Below are 22918 nucleotides of genomic sequence, written 5' to 3' on the forward strand. Positions count from 1 at the left end.
GTGCTTACGGGTTGGCGCTCGGGGCTAAAACTCCTAGACTTTTCCCTAGGGAAAGCAAACGCTATTCTGAAGCTCATATGGCATCCGCAACTAAAGCAACGCCCGGAACACCTACGAACGTTATTTTAAACCTCCCTATGCCTCTTATTCAACTTCACCTTGCTCGCGATATATCGAATCACAGCCGCGTTGCCGACCAGATACGAGGATCCCTGGTGACCACCTGTCCTTACGTTTATGCACAACACTTTATAAAGGCGAAATGAGCAGCTGCGTGTGCAGCCTCGGTGCCTTGAAAAGTGGAAATTTCTATGCTGCATGTGGAAGGAAAGAACCTGTGCAAAAGGCGACATGCTCCCGCTAACACGCCTGTGGGACGCGCGTGTTGAGTTGGCGAAAACATAGCGCGGCAATCACGCTGACGTCGCTGCACCATTAAAATGTAGAGTGAGTGGTGGCGCTCTCGTGCTCGCACGTGATGTTTCTTTCATAACCGCCGCAAATGTCTCACATGTGTTCCCAACGCCACGCGCATTCGTGTACCCATTTTTATCAACGCCGCTATCACGCGCTCCACACTGTCTTCATGCCACGGTCACCGCAAGTGAGCTCAGAGCGAAATCGGCTGCCCGAGAAGCTCGGGCCATCCTGCATTGCACCCCGAAAGTTCATACTAGTCGTTTGTAAACTTTCTAAGGTTGAACCACATCCTGAAACAGTAACGATAACGGTAAAAGATATGTTGAAGGCTGGTGATGAATTCATTTTAGGTATATTCTAGCTGCTCGTAAATTAGGAACCCCATACCATCAAGTGATTTTTCTGGCTGCTCGTCAAGCACTCTGTACTGCACTGTTAGGAATCGCTTGTTCTAGACCACCACATTAAACAAAGAAGGGCTAGTCCTTAATCACCGCTCGCATTCTACGCATTAGGCATGAACTAAAGCGAGCCAAAGAGAAACCAAACAGGAATTACGACACAATTCAACAACTTCAACCTATAGCAGCAGCGAAACCAAATTTCTAACTCGAGATGGGGCGTTCATTCGATTACTTGATATGCACAAGTTTTTTAGCGAAGTATGAATGGTGTCCGTTACGTAGAAGTTATTTTATTTTGTCGGCCAAGAGCATCCAACCCTCGATGGCGCGTTCCCGGCCATCAGACATCGAGAGTATTTTGACGTGTTACTCCAGCTCATAGTCCCCGCCTCAGGCGCGGAATGACGATGATCGAGCAGCGATGTCGTCACTAATTTTAGTGTTGCCATCATGATGTCTACATCTGGTACCGTCTTGCGGCGACGCCTGGCTTCCTGGCAACAGCTTAGATAGATAGATATACCGGGTTTAACGTCCCAAAACCACCATATGAATATGAAAGACGACGTAGTGGAGGGCTCGAAAAATTTCGACCACGTGGGGTTTTTTAACGCGCACCCAAATCTGAGCACACGGGCCTACAACATTTCCGCCTGCACCGGAAATTCAGCCGCCGCAGCCGGGATTTGGTAACAGCTTCTCCCGGTTTGTTTAGCTTGGTTCATGCAGTGCATTCATGTCATTCCTGCGTTTTCGTTGTACCGCTTCGTGTGATTCGTCGTGAGTTGTGAGCCCAAATGAGATTATTTGGAGGTAAGGTTATTGCGAACTAGTAACGCGCATGCGACGTTCGTATGTCTGACCAGTCAGCATTGCTGAAGCATGCGTTTCCAGCTGCCTCGTCACTCCTTGGTCAGGCATCGATTTCAGAATCGCAACTCAGAAAAGGATCGAACCTAAAATGATTGGCCGTGCCACGAACTACTACTACTATATATTACTTACTGTTTTCATCGTCGCTTGTGCATGCTGATGACGGCGGCGCCGACAGTGGGATAGCGAAGACATGCCTGTACACGTGCTCGCCGAGCAAAGGAAATGTAAATTAAAACTTTCTTCATTATATCGTGCATCCACGTGATAATATGGGGTGTGATCGTGGGAGGTGACCGCTTGGTAGCACTGACAGCATTGAAAACTGGCGGGTTTGGCTCTCGTTTTGAATTGGCTTCAATACTGGTCCTACGAATTCGTATTGCATATATTATTTGGTCCCTCTGTATGTTTATTACTACCGATCGTTACTAGGGGCTCAATAACTATGCGTTGACGCAAAAACGCAACTTGTGTCAATTTGATGTCACTGCTCCTTTACACTTTCATGCACGCTAACTTCATCTTCAGCGAGATATTTTTAATCAGCCTTGCGAAAGTTTAGGTTTCAATCCAGAAAAATTTTGGCCATATTTAGGAAAAAGTGCTCCATATTTAGAGCAAGTAAGAGAAAAAGACTCAGTACTTATGAACCTAACAACAATGTCCAGCATACTGAAAGAATATTTTCACTCCGTGTTTTCTTGAAACACACTGGAAATCTAAACGTTTTGCCTCGAATGGATAGAGCAGCCTCGTGACCTTAGTCGTTGAGCTAATCCGAGCCAGAGGTTACTTGAACTCACATCTGTAAACTCCCACTATTCATGGCTAAATGCGTTGAAGCAAAAATAGACTTAATTAACCGAAGATAAGATTTGTGTATGTAACTCAGGGGCCAGACAGTGTTCCGTTTATACGAGACATCGCTTAGGACTCTGACACGTCAATCAAGAACGGTAGTACTGTTTTTAGAGGCAGAGTTGCACCCCGCCTCTCGCTTGCAGACTTATCTTCTTCATAGAGAATCTTAAAGAGACACTAAAATGAAGTACCCAATCTACTAAAACTGATTATTCACTGTCTGGTAATTACGTTGTCATGAATGCATTCCTTTTAAAGGAGGAATTAAAGGTCAAAGCTTTATTTAACATTTCACGTGGATATTTTAACGTACAATCATCCGCGTGTTATCCGGATGCTCTAAGTATATTTTATATCTTTTGGCGACATTGGCTCAGTGACATTTTGGGAAACTCATTTTGTTCAGCATCTTGCTCACCGACATCACAGTGTAATTATTTTTCACATTTAATAAAATAATTTTGGCACGAGCAGACTCCCACAAAATTTATGATGTCACGAAGAGTTGGTACGGAATGACCTAGACGGCGTCGTCACGAGTGTATTTTTCATCGATTATGAAACGTCTTCACGTCGCAAGCCTGGTGCGGTTGTATCTTGTACATTTAATTATTGTGATGTGATGTGGTGTTATCTTGAAGTGTTACGGTGAATGAAAAAAGTTACGCAAAGTATAAACGGGTTATGCTGGTTTATAGTGGCTTAACATACTTGTTTTCCACTTGCGACAAGGTCATACAAAATGCGTCACAAGCACTTTTTCAGACATTACACATCACACGTATTTGCAGACGTTCTCTCCTGTGGTGTGTTCAAAGATGTCAGCTAGCTAGCGCTCATATACAGAGTACGTAGAAACATTATTCCAGTCAACAAACATTGAGAAATGTTGTTCGGCACTTGCACTGGATGTCGTGGAATATTATGCTAGAACAAGAATCCCTTCAACCGGAACGCTGCTTACAGAACTTCTCATTTCCCTCTGACTGTGTTTATCAAAACTGAGGCAATAGCTCTTTCTTTGAAGTAAGACGAATTGAATAGCGTTTCCGACACGTATACCAGCGTCACTATACATATCAATACAGATTCCTTTTCTCAGAACGCTAATGTTTTCACCATGTCTCCCGGAAGGCAGAGCCTCGGTGACATGTTTAGTTGTTACAATGCCACTTGTCATGAGAACGGCGTGTGGAAATTCGTGATTGAATGATAGATTGAAAAGCTCCGGACTCGTCATCTATGTGATGCAAGCGCGTACTCAGTGTCGTCTTCCCGGAATTTCGTTGCTTATGCCAAAGACATTGTGACGAAACCTAGTGTGGGGGGCTAATAGCGTACGCTTACCTTCGAAGGCAACGCAAAGAAAAGAAATGAAAACGGGTGACGGTGTCTGTAACGACTTTCTCGCGATGACTCGAAGTACGTACATGCAAAGCGAAGAAACAATGTCAAGCTACGTATACGTATTTCCGTTTTGCCAATCGCTAGCGACACCAGAGCGGAGGCCAACGAGCGACGAAATAAAACAAAAAGTAAAGGTTGTTTTAAGACGCTCACTATACTCTATGTTTTGTTCGCTGCGCTGCCTTTCATCGTGTATGTTTCACGCGTGTGATGTACTGGATTATTTCTTCAAGGCGACGGGGAATTACCTCGGCACTGACCTCATTTCGGCCTCCTGCTGACACGTTTCTTTGTTGCGGGAAGACCGGTGACGTTGCGGGCGTTGTCTTACCTTGAGGCTCGCCACAGTTAAATGGCCTTAAACTGATCTCTGTCTTTGAACCTAGAACAAAAGACGGCATTGCAACTCTTCGCGAAATGTGGTATTGTTTTAAGTGGAACAGCCTTCACCTTGATAAACACCATTTATTACAGCTGTACAGCCGAAGGGCCTTAGACTGATCTCTTTCTTTAAACCTAGAATAAAAGACTGCCTCACATGCATTTGAGAAAAGTACTTTTGTTTTAAAGAAGATCGTAATCTTTATAATAAACACTGTTTATTACGGCGCTTTGAGGTGCTTGATTAGAACCCGCGTGGTCTTAATATGCTGTAAATTTTAGCTTAGGACTTGTTACTACCACAAGCGGGAGCTGTGTTCCTCATACTGACACTTAACCATAACAAGGAACAACATTTCTTGTTTTTCGTACTTCATTACCTGTGGGGTCCTCCACAAAACCTCCCATGAGGTTTGAAACAATGTAAACCATGAAAAGAAGCCATCACGAGGTATTTTTCTTTTAGAAGTACGTACAGTGTTAGCGCCTCGTAGAGGGGATATGTGTTTCATGTAACTTCGGAAATGAAAAGTACGTTATGAATGTGCAACTGTGAATTAAAAACGAAATGGTGATAGCTGTTAGCAACTTCTTCGAAAGTAATAAGAAAATAGTTTATGGGGTTTAATGTTTCAAAACCACCATATGCTTATGAGAGATGCCGAAGTGGAAGGCCCCGAAAATTTCAACCACCTGGAGCCTTAAGCATTTTCGCCTCCATAGAAAATGCGGTTGCCATGGCTGGGATTCGATCCCGCGACGTGCGGATCAGCAGCCGAGTGCTTTAGCCGCTAGACCAACAATAGGATGTTCCTAGAAAGTCCACTTCCGACATTTCAGAAATTAAGACTTCGTTTTCTCAGTGTGTAGAGCTACTTGTGGGCGTATGTACAAAAGAATGAATACATCATAAAATAAATATTAACAAATAAATTCAGAAAAAAAAATATGGCAGCTTCGCACAATAGTGGTGTCGAGTCTGCAGGATCAGCGAAGCTGGGTGCCATTCTTTCCTTGTCTTTATTTTTTTCTATCTTTACTTTATTACTTTTATCTCATTTTTTTTACTTGTTATTTGTACCTGTTGCTTTTCATTTCTGTCCGTTAGGTCTGTTTAGCTTTCTTTCAAGCTCATTCTGTCTTTCTTGTTTTTCTTATTTCTCTTTGTTTCTCCACTGGTGTTGCAGTGTTTTTTTTTGGGGGGGGGGTGGGGGAGCCTGTTTCTCTCTCTCTCTCTCTTTATACATATACATATATATATATAATAAAAAAAATATTATATATATATAAATATTATTTCTTTTTATTTTTTATTTCTCTTTTCTATAACAGCTTCTCATCTTTCCTCCCATCTCTCATCTTTCACGTGCTCCTCTTCGCCAGGCAGACTTTGTTTAACGCTCACACCTGCTCCACTCGGTAGTGTGGCTCGCCTAAATCATGTGCCGCGTACGCACGTGTGGTGTCCTTCGAACACCGAAGTTTTTGTAGCCAGATTAGGTGGCTCTGCTATGGAACTTAGGTTTTACGTGCCAAAATTACGATACGCTCATCGGGCAAGCCATACGGTGGAATGCGCTAAAATAATTTCGACCACCTGGGGTTCTTCCCGCATAGCACGCATATAAATCAAGTATAAGCGAACGTTTTTTTTGCATTTAAAATCCCTCGAAATGATTCTGTTGAGGCGGCGACCGAAGCGGCCATCTCAAGAGGCATCACGCGGCGTGAATAGACGAGAAATGTAAATCACATGACCAAACATAGTAATGATGAAATTGAAGTCACGTACGGCATAATTTACGTCCGCCTCGTAATGTTGTGCTGATTTTAAAGTGACTTATCAACCTTCCTCATTCGTGCTTCGTATATAATCGATTCTCACTCTACGTGGGATCCGCCCGTTTTCAATCACTGTACCATTGTTTTCGTCGCACCTACCTTGTTCCACTCCTATTGTTATTGCTATTACAGTAGGAGTTATGCGGTGGTCACTGAAGACAATATAAAGCACACAATGACGAGGAAAATTCGGGTCTTGTAACAGCCTCGGAATATCGGTGGCACAGTAAAAAAACGCTAGACCAACTAGAACGCAGCGTCCAGTTTTAGGGAATCATCTGTATAAGATTTCTGCAACATTTGCAGAACTTGTGCAGCATCGCAGCCAAGTTTCACATTGAATTACTAATTATTCTTGTTTTTCACTTTTTGTCGATTCTCACAGGAAATTGCAGACATAAAATTCTTCCATTTTGCATACAATTGCCCATCTTGTATATACGTACATTTACACAAATCCTACGAAGTGGAGAGAACCAAATTAGCACCAGCAATTTTTCTTTTCTTTTACGCTGGTACAACGCACGAGTTTTTTAAAAATTACTCATGACGTTACTTGGTTTTGTAATGTTCAGTGCAGTCATCAAGTGCTGCTGTAGTGCAATATATGTGGTTATTTGCATATTATATTATCCTGTTTACATCATTGTCTGAAACTCTCGATCGCTTTCATGCAAACTTAATTCTTCCGTGCGAACTTGTCTTGCATGCAATATAACATTCTGGCTGAAATTCGGCACCTCTTACGCTGAGCTGTGTTTATGCAGTAGGTTTAATACGCACGTGCTATTGATATTTTCTTGAATTTGGAGTGGAAGCACGACGTGATACTCAAAGATAAACATAGAGGATAGCAGTTAAACTTGCTCGCAGCAGTTAATGCTGAGCTATCTGCCTCGCAGCAAGGTCAGCGGGCGATGCTCCAGTGGTATGGGGAGGACATGACGCTAACCTTATCAGGCTTTTAGTGCTATGGCGCTGTCATCTTTCTTTACTTTTTGCGCGCCATAAAATTGTGTTCACGACCGTACGCGTCTGCTTCTGCCAACATGGCAATCTAAACAACAATCATGTTTTTTATTGCCGAAAAACGCAGGACATTGACCGCCTGCAGTCTTCTTTTCTCATGGCATATGGTATACTTAACGTATGACAGGAGGAAGCTTACATCGACCTATCGTACACGGTAATGTCGCGGCCATCGGAAATGCATTTCACGTTAAATCGAGCGTTCGTTGTCGCCTGCTCCTCAACGCAAACGACAATAACACACATTTATGACTTGTTTACGTGTGCTTTTTAAAGTGCCTGTCCAACTGAGAGATTTTTTCAAGTTGTTCGTGGGACTCCAAGTGCAGCGCGAGAGTTCTTCTGCACGTGCACGGAAACCAATTGCAGCGTGAAAAAAAAAACGCGAGACGTACATCCCCAATGTTAATTTTTATGCCAGTGATGGCACCGCCTATCCAGATTCGCAGTGCCACCAAGCGTTGCTTTGGGTCCCTATTCTCTGTCATGAGCAACTGTCGTGTTAGAAATGAAGGTGACGAGTCATTGATTGATTTTCCAAAGCTACAGTCACTTTGTTATGCAACGCAAGCCAACAAGAAATCCTATAGTGACTGCAGATGAAAGAATAGTGCAAGTCTTACATGGTATAGGGACGCATCTGAGGAGTTCCCAAGAGCCGAGATTGGAGAAGCTTTCTCTGATTATGGCTGTGACGTGTACTTCGACTATACGATAACTGAGCTTGCACAATAAGAATTACCTCCAATTATTAATTGCTGTCTTACTAGTTTACACTTCGGTTACCCTCGGTCAAACTAAGTGGCCGTATACTGCACCTAAATAAAACGTGGTATTTGGGTAGTACTTGAATGTTATGCAAATGCACTTAGTTGAACACGTCTGTAACGTCGTAGCGCCTAGCGGAAGCCTAACCACGACCTATAAGCAACCTGAAAATAACCATCCACACCGAGCTAGGTCCAGAAACTACCTAAAAGCAAGCATGTTTCCAAGCGTGTTTCTCATTTTCACTTTTGTTTCATTTAGTTTTTGCCCACGAAGCCTGTCGATAATGCTCAACACAAACTGCGCCTAATTGTTTAAGGAGGTGGGTCGTTATTGCGGATCGTTTTGTTATGATTGTGCACAAGACACGGACACTGAAGCTTATTCCAGAACTACCGTGACGATCAGTGATGAGGCAGGTATATTCGACGGAGCATGTATAAATGCCAACGCGCTTCTCCACTTGTCAGTTGATCGAAGACCATCGCTGTGTTCGCAGCTATTAGTGCCAGAGCGTATCACTGTATATAACAGGAAGGTGTATAACAGCTGCATCTTGCCGGTACTTAGCTACGGAGTAGAGATCTGGAGACATACCAAGAGGGTTCAGCTTAAATTGAGGACGACGCCGGGAGCAATGGAAAAGAAAATGGTAGCTGTAACCTTAAAAGACAAGAAGAGAGCAGAGTTTATCAGGGAACAAACCGGGGTTAAGGATATCATAGTTGACATCGAGAAGAAGAAATGGACATGGGCCAGGCATGTAGCGCGCAAACAGGATAACCGCTGGTCATTAAGGGTAACTAACTGCTTTCCCAGAGAAGGCAAGCGGGTTAGGGGGAGACAGAAGGTTAGGTGGGCAGATGGGATTCCGAAGTTTTCGGGTATAAATTGGCAGCAGCAATCACAGGACCGGGTAAACTGGCGGAACATGGGAGAGGCCTTTGTCCTGCAGTGGACGTAGTCATGATGATGATGATGATGATGATGTACCACTGTTGACCGGTCACAAGTATGACCAAATCAACTGTCTCATTTTGAACAAGCCGTCTCTGCCTTTGTCAGCGTCGCAACCCCGTCGTCGAATGCCAAAAAAGACAGACAAACCCGCACCTTGGGTCTCAGACAAACACGAGCCATAATCAACAGGTGCAGGCGAATCCAAGCTCTGCTGCGAATGTTGTAGAGTTTTCATGATGTTGAACAGGCAGTCTTTATCCTGATGAGAACAATCTTGTAAAATGCCTTGTATTACTGCATTCTCTCGCAGAGAACATGAGCTAGCTGACATAATAACCAAGTTTGCGAGTTGCCTTAGGGGTGAAAAACATCCCAAAGTGTCTCGGGTTATGAAAGATGTCTAATTGCAAGGCTTCGGATAATTTTGGCCACCTGGAGATTTTCGTCATGCTCTTTCAACGCATAGTTGCCACACCTCTATATTAAATAGCCTTCATTTAAATGTGACGGCCACAGCTAGAATCAAAGCCACATCTTTTGGGTCACTAGCCGAGCACCCTAACCACTGAAACCATAATCCTGGTGCACTTTAAATGAGCCGCCATATTTCACTGACTTGATGTTACATGTATTTCACTACTTGGCGCGAAAGCATGGCATCGAGAGACCTATAGTGAAATTTCTGGAGAACCTCTGTAAAGGTTCCCAAAGTGTTGTTGATGGTACATATCTTTGCAGGGATATTAAACGCTGATCATTCTTTGTGGCTGCCGCAGAGGCTCGGAGTGGATATCAGTAGGGAACTTATTTTTCAGACGGCTGAGTGGACGCTGAAGACAATGAAAGCTTTGTTCAGTATTATAAAAATATGAATTGCAAGAAACACGAACTAGAATGTCTCACCATGCATTCAAACACGTTCGGAGATTTTTGGTGGTGCACGTGTTTTAAGCTACTTTCTTCATCGTTCATTGGATTATGCGTGAGTCCCCATTTATTTAATACACTGTTGCGATTGTGTCAGGCATCTCAAAGAGCAGGCATGCCTTAGCGACTTTAACAAGCATATCACAGACCCTATAAAGGCTTCGTTTTTGAAAGGAACCACGTTAGCATGTATAATATAGCATGGCATGGTGTAGTAAAATAACAACCAGGTGTCACACAATGCGAATTGTGTACCAGGCATCATACAATGCGAATAGGGTAACAGGTGGGTTGTTGAATGCTTCTAACTCATGACAAAAGGCTCAGCTATAGTTCATTGTCATCGGCCACAGCAACAACAGTTTAAACGCAATAGCTTACAGGTCTGTCGAGGGTACCACGCTTCTCAGCAGAATGACGAATAGTGGTGGAATGAATGCTTCCCAACTTCACAAAAATCATAACCAATGGTGTTGTGGGTACCACAAAAATGCACTTGTACACCCAAGATAGTTTAAAACAGTCACTAAAATGCCACTCTTGCAGCTTTTGTAGTGACGGTGCTCTTGTAGTACGCGTGCAGCGCTGGCGTTTCGCGACTTCATTTACTCGTTCCGCACAGGCCTGGTAGTTATTTAAGGTGGGGCTGTCCCACGCTGCCCATTTTTTATAGCGCGTTGGTCCTACCTAGCGATTGAGAATTCTGTTTGCCAACAGCAAGGCCGCATAGATTGGATGCTTGTACATACGTATTCGACACCTGAACTAAACAAATCAGAAAATACTGATCGCGCTCTTTTGTCCAGTGGCCAAATTGGTAAAATTTGTTGGAGAGCAAGCGACATCCCCACTATAGCCTATTGGGGATATGTGCCTGACCGCACCAGAGAGCTAAACTTTGTGGATTCACTTGAGTTGTTAAGGGTAGCGATAAAACAGGGAAGACGGGGCATTTTTCCGAATGCACAGTTGACAACGTTGTCTTGCTGATGGACGCCCCAACAAATACATTTGTTTCTTTAACATGCCCTAAATTATTCTGACCTTTCTCTACAGCCATGGCGCTGCCGCAAGTTTGACCATATATCACCAAGGCTAAGGTGCCCCGATCATATGCCCCGTGACATTCGCAGCTCTTCGCGGGACCACCTTGCTGACTTGATGACAACCCATTCATACACTACAAGCACCTGAAATAGGGGTGCCTATCTATCCATTATCGAAATTGGTGGGCAGCCGGCAGCACTAGGTATCAAAAACAGCACGTCGTTCGCTGAAGCCGATGCTTTGCCATTTCATCAGGGCTGCAGCAAAGTGAGGTGGCCTTGTTTTTAGTCGTATCAGCTATGTATGTATGTATTTATGTATGTATGTATGTATGTATGTATGTATTGACTGATATGTGGGGTTTAACGTCCCAAAACCACCATATGATTATGAGAGACGCCGTAGTGGAGGGCTCCGGAAATTTCGACCACCTGGGGTTCTTTAACGTGCACCCAAATCTGAGCACACGGACCTACACCATTTCCGCCTCCATCGGAAATGCAGCAGCCGCAGCCGGGATTCGAACCCGTGACCTGCGGGTCAGCAGCCGAGTACCTTAGCCACTAGACCACCGCGGCCGGGCATGTATGTATGTATGTATGGATGTATGTATGTATGTATGTATGTATGTACGTATGTATGTATGTATGTATGTATGTATGTATGTATGTATGTATGTATGTCGAAAAGCGAATGGATTCCCTTGTCACTTCCCTGAGATTAAGTGTCTTTTTCTCGCCTTCTAGTCAGTGGTATCACTAGGTTTACGATCCTTTCGCCACGGCTTGCAATGTGTCGGATTGTGAGGTGTCAGCGGCCATGTTTCTGCCCTCACCCTCGGTGAAAATTATGGCCCTTCAAAATACGGCATCAACTTAAGGCAAAACGGATTAGTGCAACAACTCTCGCACTCATTTCATTGGATGCTCAACAATGTAAGCTTGAACGTCAATAAAGTTGAGCTATTCTTATGCATCAATCTGACAGCGAACATTGCTGAACTCCAATATTTTATGGTATTTTCAACATAAGGGTTAGAGTTGAATTATTATTTTTGCGCATTTGTATTCTACTCAACACAAACATAAGAAAGAAAAAAAATTGCCTAGAAATGTGATGGGAGAATGCCATAACTAGGACAAGAGTGAAATTTTCTACTTTTAAATTTGATCTGAAATCACAGACTGATAAATGAGGTGTCTAGCAGGTCAAACGCCAGCCCTTAAAAACTTCCCTTTCGTTCTACTTTATTTTATATGCTATAGTGCTCAAACAGAGCTCGTGCAGGGGCACTTCTTCAATTTTTCGTAGTTCTCAGTCGCCTTTCTTCCTTCTTAATATTTGTGTTAGCACGGTTCTTCTGGTACCTCAAGTTCCTTACAACAAGTTAGCCGTATATTTCATCCTATTGAATGATAACCGCTTCTGATGTGAGCAGAAATAAACTAGCCATATTTTAATGGATTCACAAGACTTCCGCTCGGATCTCCTTTGAAAAGGAAGGTGGCTTCTGTATCGTTGTCTGGAAACACTGAGTATGCAGAGTTTCGCCAGACGGACGTGCTTATAGTGTATGATGGGGCTGACTGCTGAACTGTTTCAAGAATTAGGTGAATGAACGGACGTTGCACCGCTCCCTACTTTTAACAACAGAAGGTGCATCGTCATATTCAAAAATTTAGCGCAACCTTGACTCTTGCAAACACTCATACATGCACTCACACATCCACCCGGGTAACACACATAACACGCAGCGCTGCGTGTTGTGTGTGTTGCTCGCGTGGATGTGTGAGTGCTTGTATGAGTGTTTGCGAGAGTGAAGGTTGTGCTAAATATTTACAATATGACGAATAACAAACTAACCTAACAACAAGTTTCAAGGAGTAGTGGGAAGTGGTTAGAAGCATGAATTGTTAGCTAAGAAGGCTGTAATCTAACAGAAGGTATACAAGATATTGAAGCACAATCGTTTTGAACAATAATTGTCAATTGTGAATTGCGTCTTCGCTGCTTTCTGCACACTTTATACGCATATACACAGACACTGCGTGGTGTCATATAGAGCAGTTACAGCACGCCCCGCTGACCGTTGTACGTAATAAAACAATGAATAAGAGCCTAAGGCAAAGTTTTAATAATAAACGGCTGAAATATTTTTCAAGATGAGAAGCAATTTTTACAGAACATTTGAACAAGAAACTTTTTTGCGCCCCATCTAGGCGATCGACTCTTCATTTTTTACCAACCCCGACACTATAGGCTCCACAGCCTACAGACATATTCTTGGTTAGCCTACTTGAATTAATCGGAGCCAGGTATACGCTGACAAGATGAACAGACGCACTCAAAGTTGTACATACCTACGCCAACATAAGAGATGTACAATAAATAATAATTTATTGATTTTGGTACTTCATACTAATAAAGTGCAGACCAAACATAGCCATCGGGATCGTCAATCTATCTGAAGGAATAGATGCATTTCAGCGTACGCTCTAAACCGTGAGGCGTATTATCATAAACATTAACCTTTCCATCGACGCGTGGCATTGACATTGCTATAAATTAAGCATGACGCCAGCGAAAAAATAATATCAACGAAAATATTATATAAAGAAATGAAACATTTCATAGTGTTTTGTGGTGGCTTTGCTTCGAATGTAATACTGCGTGTGCACACGGCTTCAATTTGTGTATTTAGCCTGGCTGAGATAACTGGGTAACCTTGCTCCTCTCTTTTGCGTTGTGTCTATAATCTTAGCAACCAAACTGTGTTTAAGGTTTCGCCAACTGTGATTAGATATCTACTTTTGGCAGTGAATATTTCTGAAATTATCGTTCGTTTCATTTATTGGTTGCTACTGACAACAGCAAGCACACATGTTAGATTGAGGAAATCATTAACTGGAATTAAAGAAATGTAGACTTTCAAAAGGAGGGATATTGGTGTTGTCATTATAAAGATTATAATTCTTGGGTTTTAACGTCCTAAAAACCTGGTGTCATTGTGAAGGACGCCGTAATGCAGAGCTCTGGAAATTTCGACCCCTGAGGTTGTTTGACATAAAGCTGAATGTGAGCCCACATGCCTCAAACATTCACACCTCCACCGAAAATGTGACCGCCGAGGCCGGGATTGGATCCCGTGCCTTTTGGTCAGCAATTGAGCACCATGATCACTAGACCACAGTGGCGGGTCATGTGATGAAAGATGCAATCTATACGTAAACAATAGAAGCACTGCGATATTAGTGTATTAAACAAAAAAAAACGTGAAAGGGTTGCTTTGACAGTTGCTGTAGAGACGAGGAAAATCATCGACTTGCCACCGTTTTTCTTTTATGCGCTTCAGGCACCTTACTAGGTTGTATAATATGTAGCCAGTCTTTAATCAGCAAGACGAGTGTGCTCGCGGCTATGGGCCAAAAGTATTGTTCTGTGGCACGAGTTGGATACTACAGGGTACGCAAAATGTCACAACAGGCGTTTAGGTACATACGTTGCCCTGGGAACTTGCACAACTCGACTGGTTCCAAATTATCTGCTTTACGCTGGCTGTTATCTCATAGTTTCGGTGCCACACATGCCAAATGGATTTTTTTGTCCTCGACTGGGTAGACTTCCTTCTTGGCCCGTGCACGTCTCAAAACTTCTGTGCGTGCTTACGGAGGAGATATTTGCCGGCCTCATGATTGCACTTGTTTTATATATTATGAATAATATTAAAAATCTTACTCATTTTCCCAGCTTTCGTGTGGTATCTTCCCTTGCTAATAACGACATTATCAAATATGTTAAAGAACGTATCGCCTTTTACTTGGAACTTTTAGTTCCGAAGATGGAGTATACGGCCGTGGAGTATAATGGCTCAACTATTTGGTTGCGCCTTTATTCAAAAACAACCATCCCGAGGAATGCAAACACATTATTTATTTTGTCTTGCCTATTACCTACTGGAACGCTGCGCCATCGTGGTGGCTGTCAGATTTGGTCATATCATCGCGCATCGAACTATGTTAATTAACGAAAAAGACATCTTTGATATTATACTATGATACATGGACGGACCTTTTGCTCAGACTTTGAAGTATAAAGGAAACCACCATTCTACATGCCAATGATGTTTTCTTGAGTCTTCATTATCATAGGGAAGAGTATTTTTTTTTGTCTCCGTATCCTTTGTTCTCGACCACAACCTCCGGAATAGACTAGTTTCACATGTGTGCGGCCACACTACCGAGAAGGGTTTCCAGAGGCAGCTTACAGGTACATCTATGGGTCAGTGTAGGTGTGCTTGCCTTATGGTTTTTCTGCATCACCCATTTATGGGATGTGCATTGCATGGCACTGTCACTGACAGTGCCCGAATGCAGGCCTCTACTTAGCGCTAAAAATTGAATGGGTCCTATCAATAATAATAATAATAATAATAATAATAATAATAATAATAATAATATTACGAAACCACAAAAAACAAGTGTTTAGTTAACTTTCCCCTTTGTCAGCTTTCGGCCTGGAAAACACAATTACAGCTTTCACGCTGGAAGAAGTCGTAAACGGTCCAACAAAACGCTCTAATTTGGATTATATAACATTACGCGCGCCAAATCACACACAGAGTTTCTGTACAATAGCGCAACGCTTAGCATACCTTTACTCCCAGCTGTTTTTCTTCGAAAGCACTATCTTCTGTCTCTTAATTGCTGATTTAAAATGAACAGCTCCGATAAAAAGTTATGAACCATCTTCCCGAACACAACCCTGATGGAATGAGAGGTAGCAGAGGTGCGCAAGGCGTTGACCCGGTTGAAACGGGCATCGACGTGGGTGCTGCAAGAATGGTTTGAAGCGAAACTCGGTAGAGCGTTTACTCGAGTGAATGTTTCTTTGGCACGCAAAGACACGGGAGGCGAGTTAATTTTCTTGTGTGTTGCATCACATAAAGACTGTTCGCTCCATGTGCGCACGAACTTTGCGAGTGGTAGAGAGGGTGAAGTGAGAGAGACGCACGCGGTAAGCAGCGACAGGCTAGTGAGAGAGTGACGTCAACGCGTGCGCACTGCAATAGAGGCGTGACCTACTCAGCACTGCCCCAACATCTGCGGCCAGGAGAGCACAGTGCGGATGGAAGGACAGCGTTACACAGGCTAGTCAGAGAGCCGCTTCGCATCTAATAATTGGTTGTGTCAGTTATTTATTATTGCGAATTTGACTCGTTATTTAACAGTTTGATTGGTGGTATATTGTTGGTACTGGTTCGCCTGGTAAAGTATATGATAGGTTTCGCTCAAAAATACGTAATCTGCAACACATTTGTACTCGCATTACAAGGGCTAAGCAGAGACAAAGTCAAAGCTGACTGTCCCAAGATATTTTGCAAGCAATTGCCAACAGATATTTGCTTTGGAAACGGTGTAAACACTTCTTTGGTAATTCAGAACTTGGTATCAGCTACAAAATTGCAAAGAATAAAGTTGTTGCCGTCACTCGATCGGTAAAACAACGATATTTTCGCCATCAGTTTCCGTTGTCTGCCAGAAACCCGGAGCGGAAGTGGTCACTTATGAAGCACCTTCGTGCTAAGGAAGGTCGCGATACAAACCTACTGACGCGTTTACTGGTGATACTGCCCATACAGCTAATACATTTATTAGCCACTTGGAAAAAGTGTCTGGTGGTTTATTATTGGCACCAATAGGCCACTCTGGTTTAAATAAGTCAATACCTTCCTCTGTCTTTCTTCAATGTTTACAAGATATTTCCTTTGATATGAGTGGTTTAAGTCCCTAAATCACCATATTTTTATCAGGGATGCCGTAGTGGAAGGTTTCGTAAGTTTCAGCCCCTTGGGGTTCTATAACGTGCACTCAAACCTGAGTACATGGGTCCACAGCATTTTCGCCTCCCCAAAAAATGCAGCCGCCACATCCGGGATTGAATCCCACCACCGGCGGGTCAGCAGTTGAGTACCTTAGCTACAAGGCCACTATGGCGAGGTGATTAACAAAAGATGATTTCGTTAGAATAGTTTCACGTTTAAAACGGCAGAAGCCAGCAATTATTTATCGTATCTCTGTAACTTTGCCTGAGCGAAGTTGGACTCATTACGAAAAATTTTCTTCGTCATGTTTAATAGCTTTTTCGAGACAACTTCTCTTCCATCAGATTTACCAACATCAATTGTAAAGTCCCTTCATAAAGTTGCACCAAATGATAGCATTGACAGTTATCGACCTATATCAGTTTTTCCTATCTTATCTGTAATAGTTGAGAAAAGCTTATTGCAATGCAACTCCGTTTCTGGAGAAATTTTGGCGAATTTCAATTCACCACTTTGGTTTTGTCGCAGGTAGAGGTACCATTGATTTGCTTGAAGAATTTCTCCATGAACCGCATGGTGCTTTGGAACATGATATGTTTGCCTGTGCTTTATTTCTGGATATTCTCAATCAAAACATTCACCACCATAAACCTTTTAAGCTGCTTTTAAAAAATATACTTCTTGGCTTCAGAGGACGGTTCTACGACTTTCTTACAATTACCTTTCTGACCGCTTCCAGGTAGTTAGATTACACACTAGGTTGCCTTTCAGCACGAGGCTTACCTCGAAAGCTGGTGTACCACACGGATCCATTATATCGCCAGTTTATTTAATTTATTCATAAAAGAGTTTACTACACTGCTGTTCGAAACTGTCCTGTAGTTCAGTATGCAGACGACACGGTTTTTTTAACCAAACATGTCTGTTACAGCAAAAGCGTTGTCACTACTCTAAGACAGTGTTCATAAGGCTGTGTCATGGTTCGCTGATATTCGCTTGCTGATTAATTAGAAAACATTTGAAACTAATTTGCTTTAAAATTCTTTGAATGCAATACTGACAAATGCGTCCCTATTTCTTCATGCCCATGTTTGCGCTTCCTTTAAATGTACTCCCATTGAATATAATAATTCCATATGATATATTTGTGTATTCTTCGATAGTGACTTGCCTTGGAATGGTCATTTGGCTTACATATGTGGCAGACTATGCAATATTTTATGGTTACTTTTTAATATTAGATCAATTGCGCCCACCAATATTTAAGGGACCGTTATGCTTGCTCTTGCGTACAGTGTCTTGCGATATGGCATCACATTATTTACTTTCTGTTCTTCACGATCGCAGTGACGCGTTGATACCATCTTGAAAAACATGTTGAAATCTATTGTTTACAGTCATACATCAGACAATGCAAATTTATTTCTTTTACTTCGCCTGCCATTTTTCAAAGGGTCATTCATTAAAACTACAATATTACGGCGTTTATGGAACTCTTACTTCAAAAAATAGTGCATTGCCCCTCGTATACAAAGAAAAACTCGCTTTTTCGTACTATTCATGAAAACACGATATGGCGAATCTATTAGGAAGGTCTACGTTTCTTCTGTTATTAATCACCTCCCCGACAGTGTTGTTTTTGCAATGACAAAATGCAATTTAAGAATCTTCTAAAATCACCTAAATGCTGCGCCATTATTGCATGACTATTTTGTTACCCTGTTTCGTCTGGGTATAATCTGTTGAAAAACTGCTCTATCCTTATCTCAAAATTCTCCTGTTTAGGTAGTAATGCTTCCGCTAGTTTTATATCCTTGCATTTTATTGTGCCGAAATGTTTATATGTAGTGTGAAAGAGTTACATGTCTTCTTTTCCTGATGATTTTATGTTACAAGCTCTCCAATATGTATGTCATATTTAGTTTGCCGATATGCTGGGCCTAGTAATCCAAGCCACCGTCTGGCTTTGAAAGGCCTGTTACCCGCGTTGTACTAAAGATCACAATAAAGATTAATAATATTAATAATAATAATAATAATATTAATAATAATAATAGTCAACTTCGTCGGCTCTAAAATATATTCTGCTAAATGAAATGCTTGACTATATCGCCATTCAAGAATTTGCGGCAATACATAATGTGTTATGGCTATTTGCAGTACATTTTGCAGCCATAACAACTCCAAGCTATGAGCATAGCTCACGCATTGTGTAACGCGTTAGTTACAGCAATTAGAAGCATGGGAATGCATACTCATAGGTACAAAAAGCGATTAGTTGATTCACAAATTTCAGTCAATTAGAAAGATGAAACTGAAGCGAAACTGCAATTCTAACCAGCTGGTAAATTACGCCTGTTTCTGTTTTCAATTTTCTCTCCACGTGGCTGCTCATATACTTTAGCATGAAGATGAAAGCTTGCCCTATGAGTGATTATTGAGTGTTCACTTCCGCTCCTTTTTGTGATCCGTGATATTTGTGTAACTTTCTCACGTGCTATTATTACCATCTTTCTTGGAATCTTTAACCTCAGGATAAAAAAGAAGTGTTCTGAAGTGGGCGCAACTGAACTGAGATGAACCCAAGAAAGATTCATTATACCGTTTTGCCATCTTTTAGCGCCAACTTATCATTCGATGTTAGAATGGGTATTCATTGATCCCATTCATACATATTCATACATATTCCAGTTGTTCTGGTCTATGCTCACCACCGGTTGGGCATGGCGTTCATGAGCCACTTCTTTTTCTAATTGCATTGATTTCTGCTTAAACCTACACCAAGGGGTAATAAGAGTAATTACTATGAATTCAGTTTCCTTTAAGACATTCTTTTTGGTTTGCCAACGGTGTGCTCCTTTATGCAATAGCTCAGCGGTCTGTCGCCCCGCTTTCTCTTAACGGAGCAATTTAGAGAAGGGGGCGTGTTTACCGCTCCCACTTAAGCCTGCATTTCTTCGAAGGACTTCACAACTGACAGTGAGCGGCAAGCCACTGAGCATTCCGCGTGCCCACCCCTACAAGCTGCCGCGTTGGCCCAACGGTATATTCTACGTATACCCGGCGTCACCGCTTTCCCTAGAAAAGATTTTGCACGCTCGCAGCGCACCACGGGTGGCGCGTGTCCGGGGCGCCCGAGTACAACTGGAGGAGAAATACGATACGTGCGGAAAACACGTACAAACAAACGCGCGCAACGCGCCCCAGCAGGTGGCCACTCCACTTTCTTCGCCCTGTATACACCGTCCTCTCTGCCTCCTTTCCTCCCTCGTCTCGCCTTTCGATCGTCACCACTTCTCGGCGTTTTTGTCGGTCGAGGCAATCTTAGATTTTGGTTTTTTGTTTGTGTGTGTACTACTGTTCACCTTGCGAGCGGCCGAGGAGTGCCATCTTCCCTTTCCCTCTGCCTCACGTTCCGGTGGATGTGTCGTCCGGCCGGTGCAAGCAGGTTGCCAGCAAACGCTAGGAGCAGCCACACCACAACAGCTCGTGGCTGCCCGACCGGAGGTTGGGGTGAGGGGAGATTCCCGCCTTTGGAGGCAATCCGAGAAAAGCAAAACAAAAAAGCATTGCCGGCGGTGAGCAGGAAAACCCCAGCCAATGGGTCAACGTTTTGGGTACTATAAAAGTTGTCCCTTATTCTGCCGGAGAGTCAACCTAGGTCGCAGCGTTCCAAGACAGTCGAATCCAAGTACCCTCCAGCCAACATGGCACGCAAACTGGTGAGTTATGTTTCGACGCTTTTGGTTAGTAATGGTCGCTCAAGGGACTGCAATAAAAGAACAACAGAAAACAGAGTGAATCTTGAATTGTTTGTCAAAATTCGCATGCATTCTATAGTTGATCTGTAGTAGCCAATGCAACCTATTTGTGATGCCAGGTGAAAAAAAGAAAATTTTCAGGTGGAAAACATGGCGCACGGTATCTTTATTTAAAGCTATGGAACTAACTGAAAGACATATTCTTGATGATTAAAATACTTGTACGAATAATTATCTAGATACAGAGTTTTCATATCTTAATATAACTAAACAAGCCGACACGTTTCTTTCCTAAAGTCAAAGTTTACTGTAGACTACAATGTTTCATAGCAAAGCCAAGTCAAAGCCAAAATTTTGACAACTACGTTGCGTCTTCATGTACGTTTCAAGCAGTAAGAAAGCAATGCCACTAAGTGGGCGTGAAGTATTGCTCGCGGAATTTCTGAGGTGCCTCCCTGAGAATATATCGCAGCAAAACTTCATGTGGTTAAAGTTATAAGACTGATAAAAGACAAATGGTTTCTCCGTTTTGTCAGTACAGTGTGACGTATCTTTTAATTTGAGATGCGAGTCTTTTCTACAGTAATAGAGTAAATCACGTAATTGCATATGTTAGTGCGTACGCTGCAATATGATTGTCAGGATACTTAGAGCACTCCAGCAACGAAGTAAGGCTTCTTGAAATTCATGGTCTGCTTTCTGTTTTTTTATCAATATATAGTTCATCATGGTTGCCCTTGTGGCCGTAGTTGCACTAGCCTACGCTGAGGAAGAGAAGAAGGAAGAGAAGAAGGATGACGTCGAAGGCCGCATTGGCTTCGGCAGTGGCTACGGCCACCTGGCAGGCGGCAACCAATACGGCTTCAACCGCGGAAGCGCAGGCTTCAACCAGGGCAGCGGAGGCTTTGACAGCGCCAACCGCTTCAACAACGTGCAGGGCTTCAGGAACCGCGAAGGCTACCGCACGAACCAGGGCTTCGACCAGACCTCATTCAACCGTTACGGATCTGGTAGTGCAGGCTTCAACACTGGCTTCAACCGTGGTGCTGGTGGTGCTTTCAACCAGCACGGGTTTCAGAGAGGAGGCTACCTCGGCTGAGCGACGAGAAGTACCTAACAAGTAAGTTACTACGTTGATAATGCATGAAGAAAGTGGTCTACCGTCTTTTGAGCTGCCTGGCTTTCATTTATTTCTGTTATTTCTACTTCCTGTTGTGTTCTAGTGGTTTGAAAAATAAGGTGATATCAAAGACTCCGTCACTACAAAATCACCTTAAGATCTGCGAAATACTTATTCTTGTACTACGGTAGCACATTGTCACGAGTTACTTTCAGTCGCCCTATTATTTTCGTTTCAAATAAAGTTGCATCACGCCGCATCTTACTGTGATTTGCCTCAAGCGCTCATTGTTAGGTAAAAAAGGAGTTGACAACCGAGCATATACGTCAGCTCTTTTCGCAGCGTTTGAGAGTCAAGCAGGAGATAAGCGTAAATCAAGAACACTTCGTGCGATTGCATATAGTACCGCTTCATTTGATTTCGAAATGTGAACTTTGAAACAAGCTGTATTGCTACTTCCCACTCAATAACCAGCATTGATATCTTTCTTTTTTTTGCAGAAAACTACAAGAACTGCCGAAAAGAAAGCTGTCTTCCATGCATTGAACCCAGGGACCTGTCTTCAGCAGTCTTATACCATGAAAACCACCATTGAACTGAAGCGAAATCACTGTCTTCGTTAAGAGAATTACTGCTCGCTGTGAATGCAGTGGGCAAAAGTGAAAATAAAGCATGTTAATTTATTTTATTATGCCTAAGAAGTCTTTCATCTTTCCAACTGCTCTGTTTGTTCAATTTCACAACAATAATAATAGATATATTTACCATTGACTGTTAGAACAGCGAGTAGATATGGTGGTCAATATTTGCCACATTCCCAACAGTGAGCAGACTGAGAGATTGCGCATCGGGAGTGTTAGTAAAGATATGAAACTGGGATGGAGTAGATACATTATTGAAGTTATCTTTTTCATTTTATTTTAGCCAAAAGCCGTTGCAGGCCGTTACAGGCTGTTAGCCATAGGCTGATACACGGTGGAGTAATGAAATACACTTCCCACATCGTTGAAGACACAGGCGCTGCACGAAGAAGTTATTAAAAACAACACATCTGACAGCTTTATTTAAACCCACACCACATAGACGTTACCAGTTTATTGTTATTATTTATTTATTTGAATACTTCAATGGCCCAAGCTAGGGTATTACTAACGTAAGAGGTTTTAATTGCAATGAAGAAGAGATTCAATAGCACCTTTGAATTCAAGTGAGTCGGAGTGGTGCGAGGCAGTTGCAGGCAGGTGATTCCAGTACCATGTGGTGTGGTTGTAACAAAAAGGGGGTAGAAATGGGT

At 42.7% G+C, this 22918-nt stretch overlaps 1 protein-coding gene across 1 annotated transcript; it reads left to right on the plus strand.

Moving 5' to 3' along the window:
• Positions 1–20306: 20306 nt before the first annotated feature.
• LOC119161179 (uncharacterized) lies at positions 20307–22312 on the plus strand. Its single transcript, XM_037413535.2, has 3 exons — positions 20307–20465; positions 21226–21624; positions 22125–22312. Exons 1-2 carry the CDS (start codon positions 20451–20453, stop codon positions 21601–21603), a joined length of 393 nt encoding a protein of 130 aa, XP_037269432.2. The 5' UTR covers positions 20307–20450; the 3' UTR covers positions 21604–21624; positions 22125–22312.
• The last annotated feature ends 606 nt before the right edge of the window (positions 22313–22918 follow it).

The sequence above is a fragment of the Rhipicephalus microplus genome, chromosome X (assembly GCF_043290135.1).
Source record: "Rhipicephalus microplus isolate Deutch F79 chromosome X, USDA_Rmic, whole genome shotgun sequence".
NCBI lineage: Eukaryota > Metazoa > Arthropoda > Arachnida > Ixodida > Ixodidae > Rhipicephalus > Rhipicephalus microplus.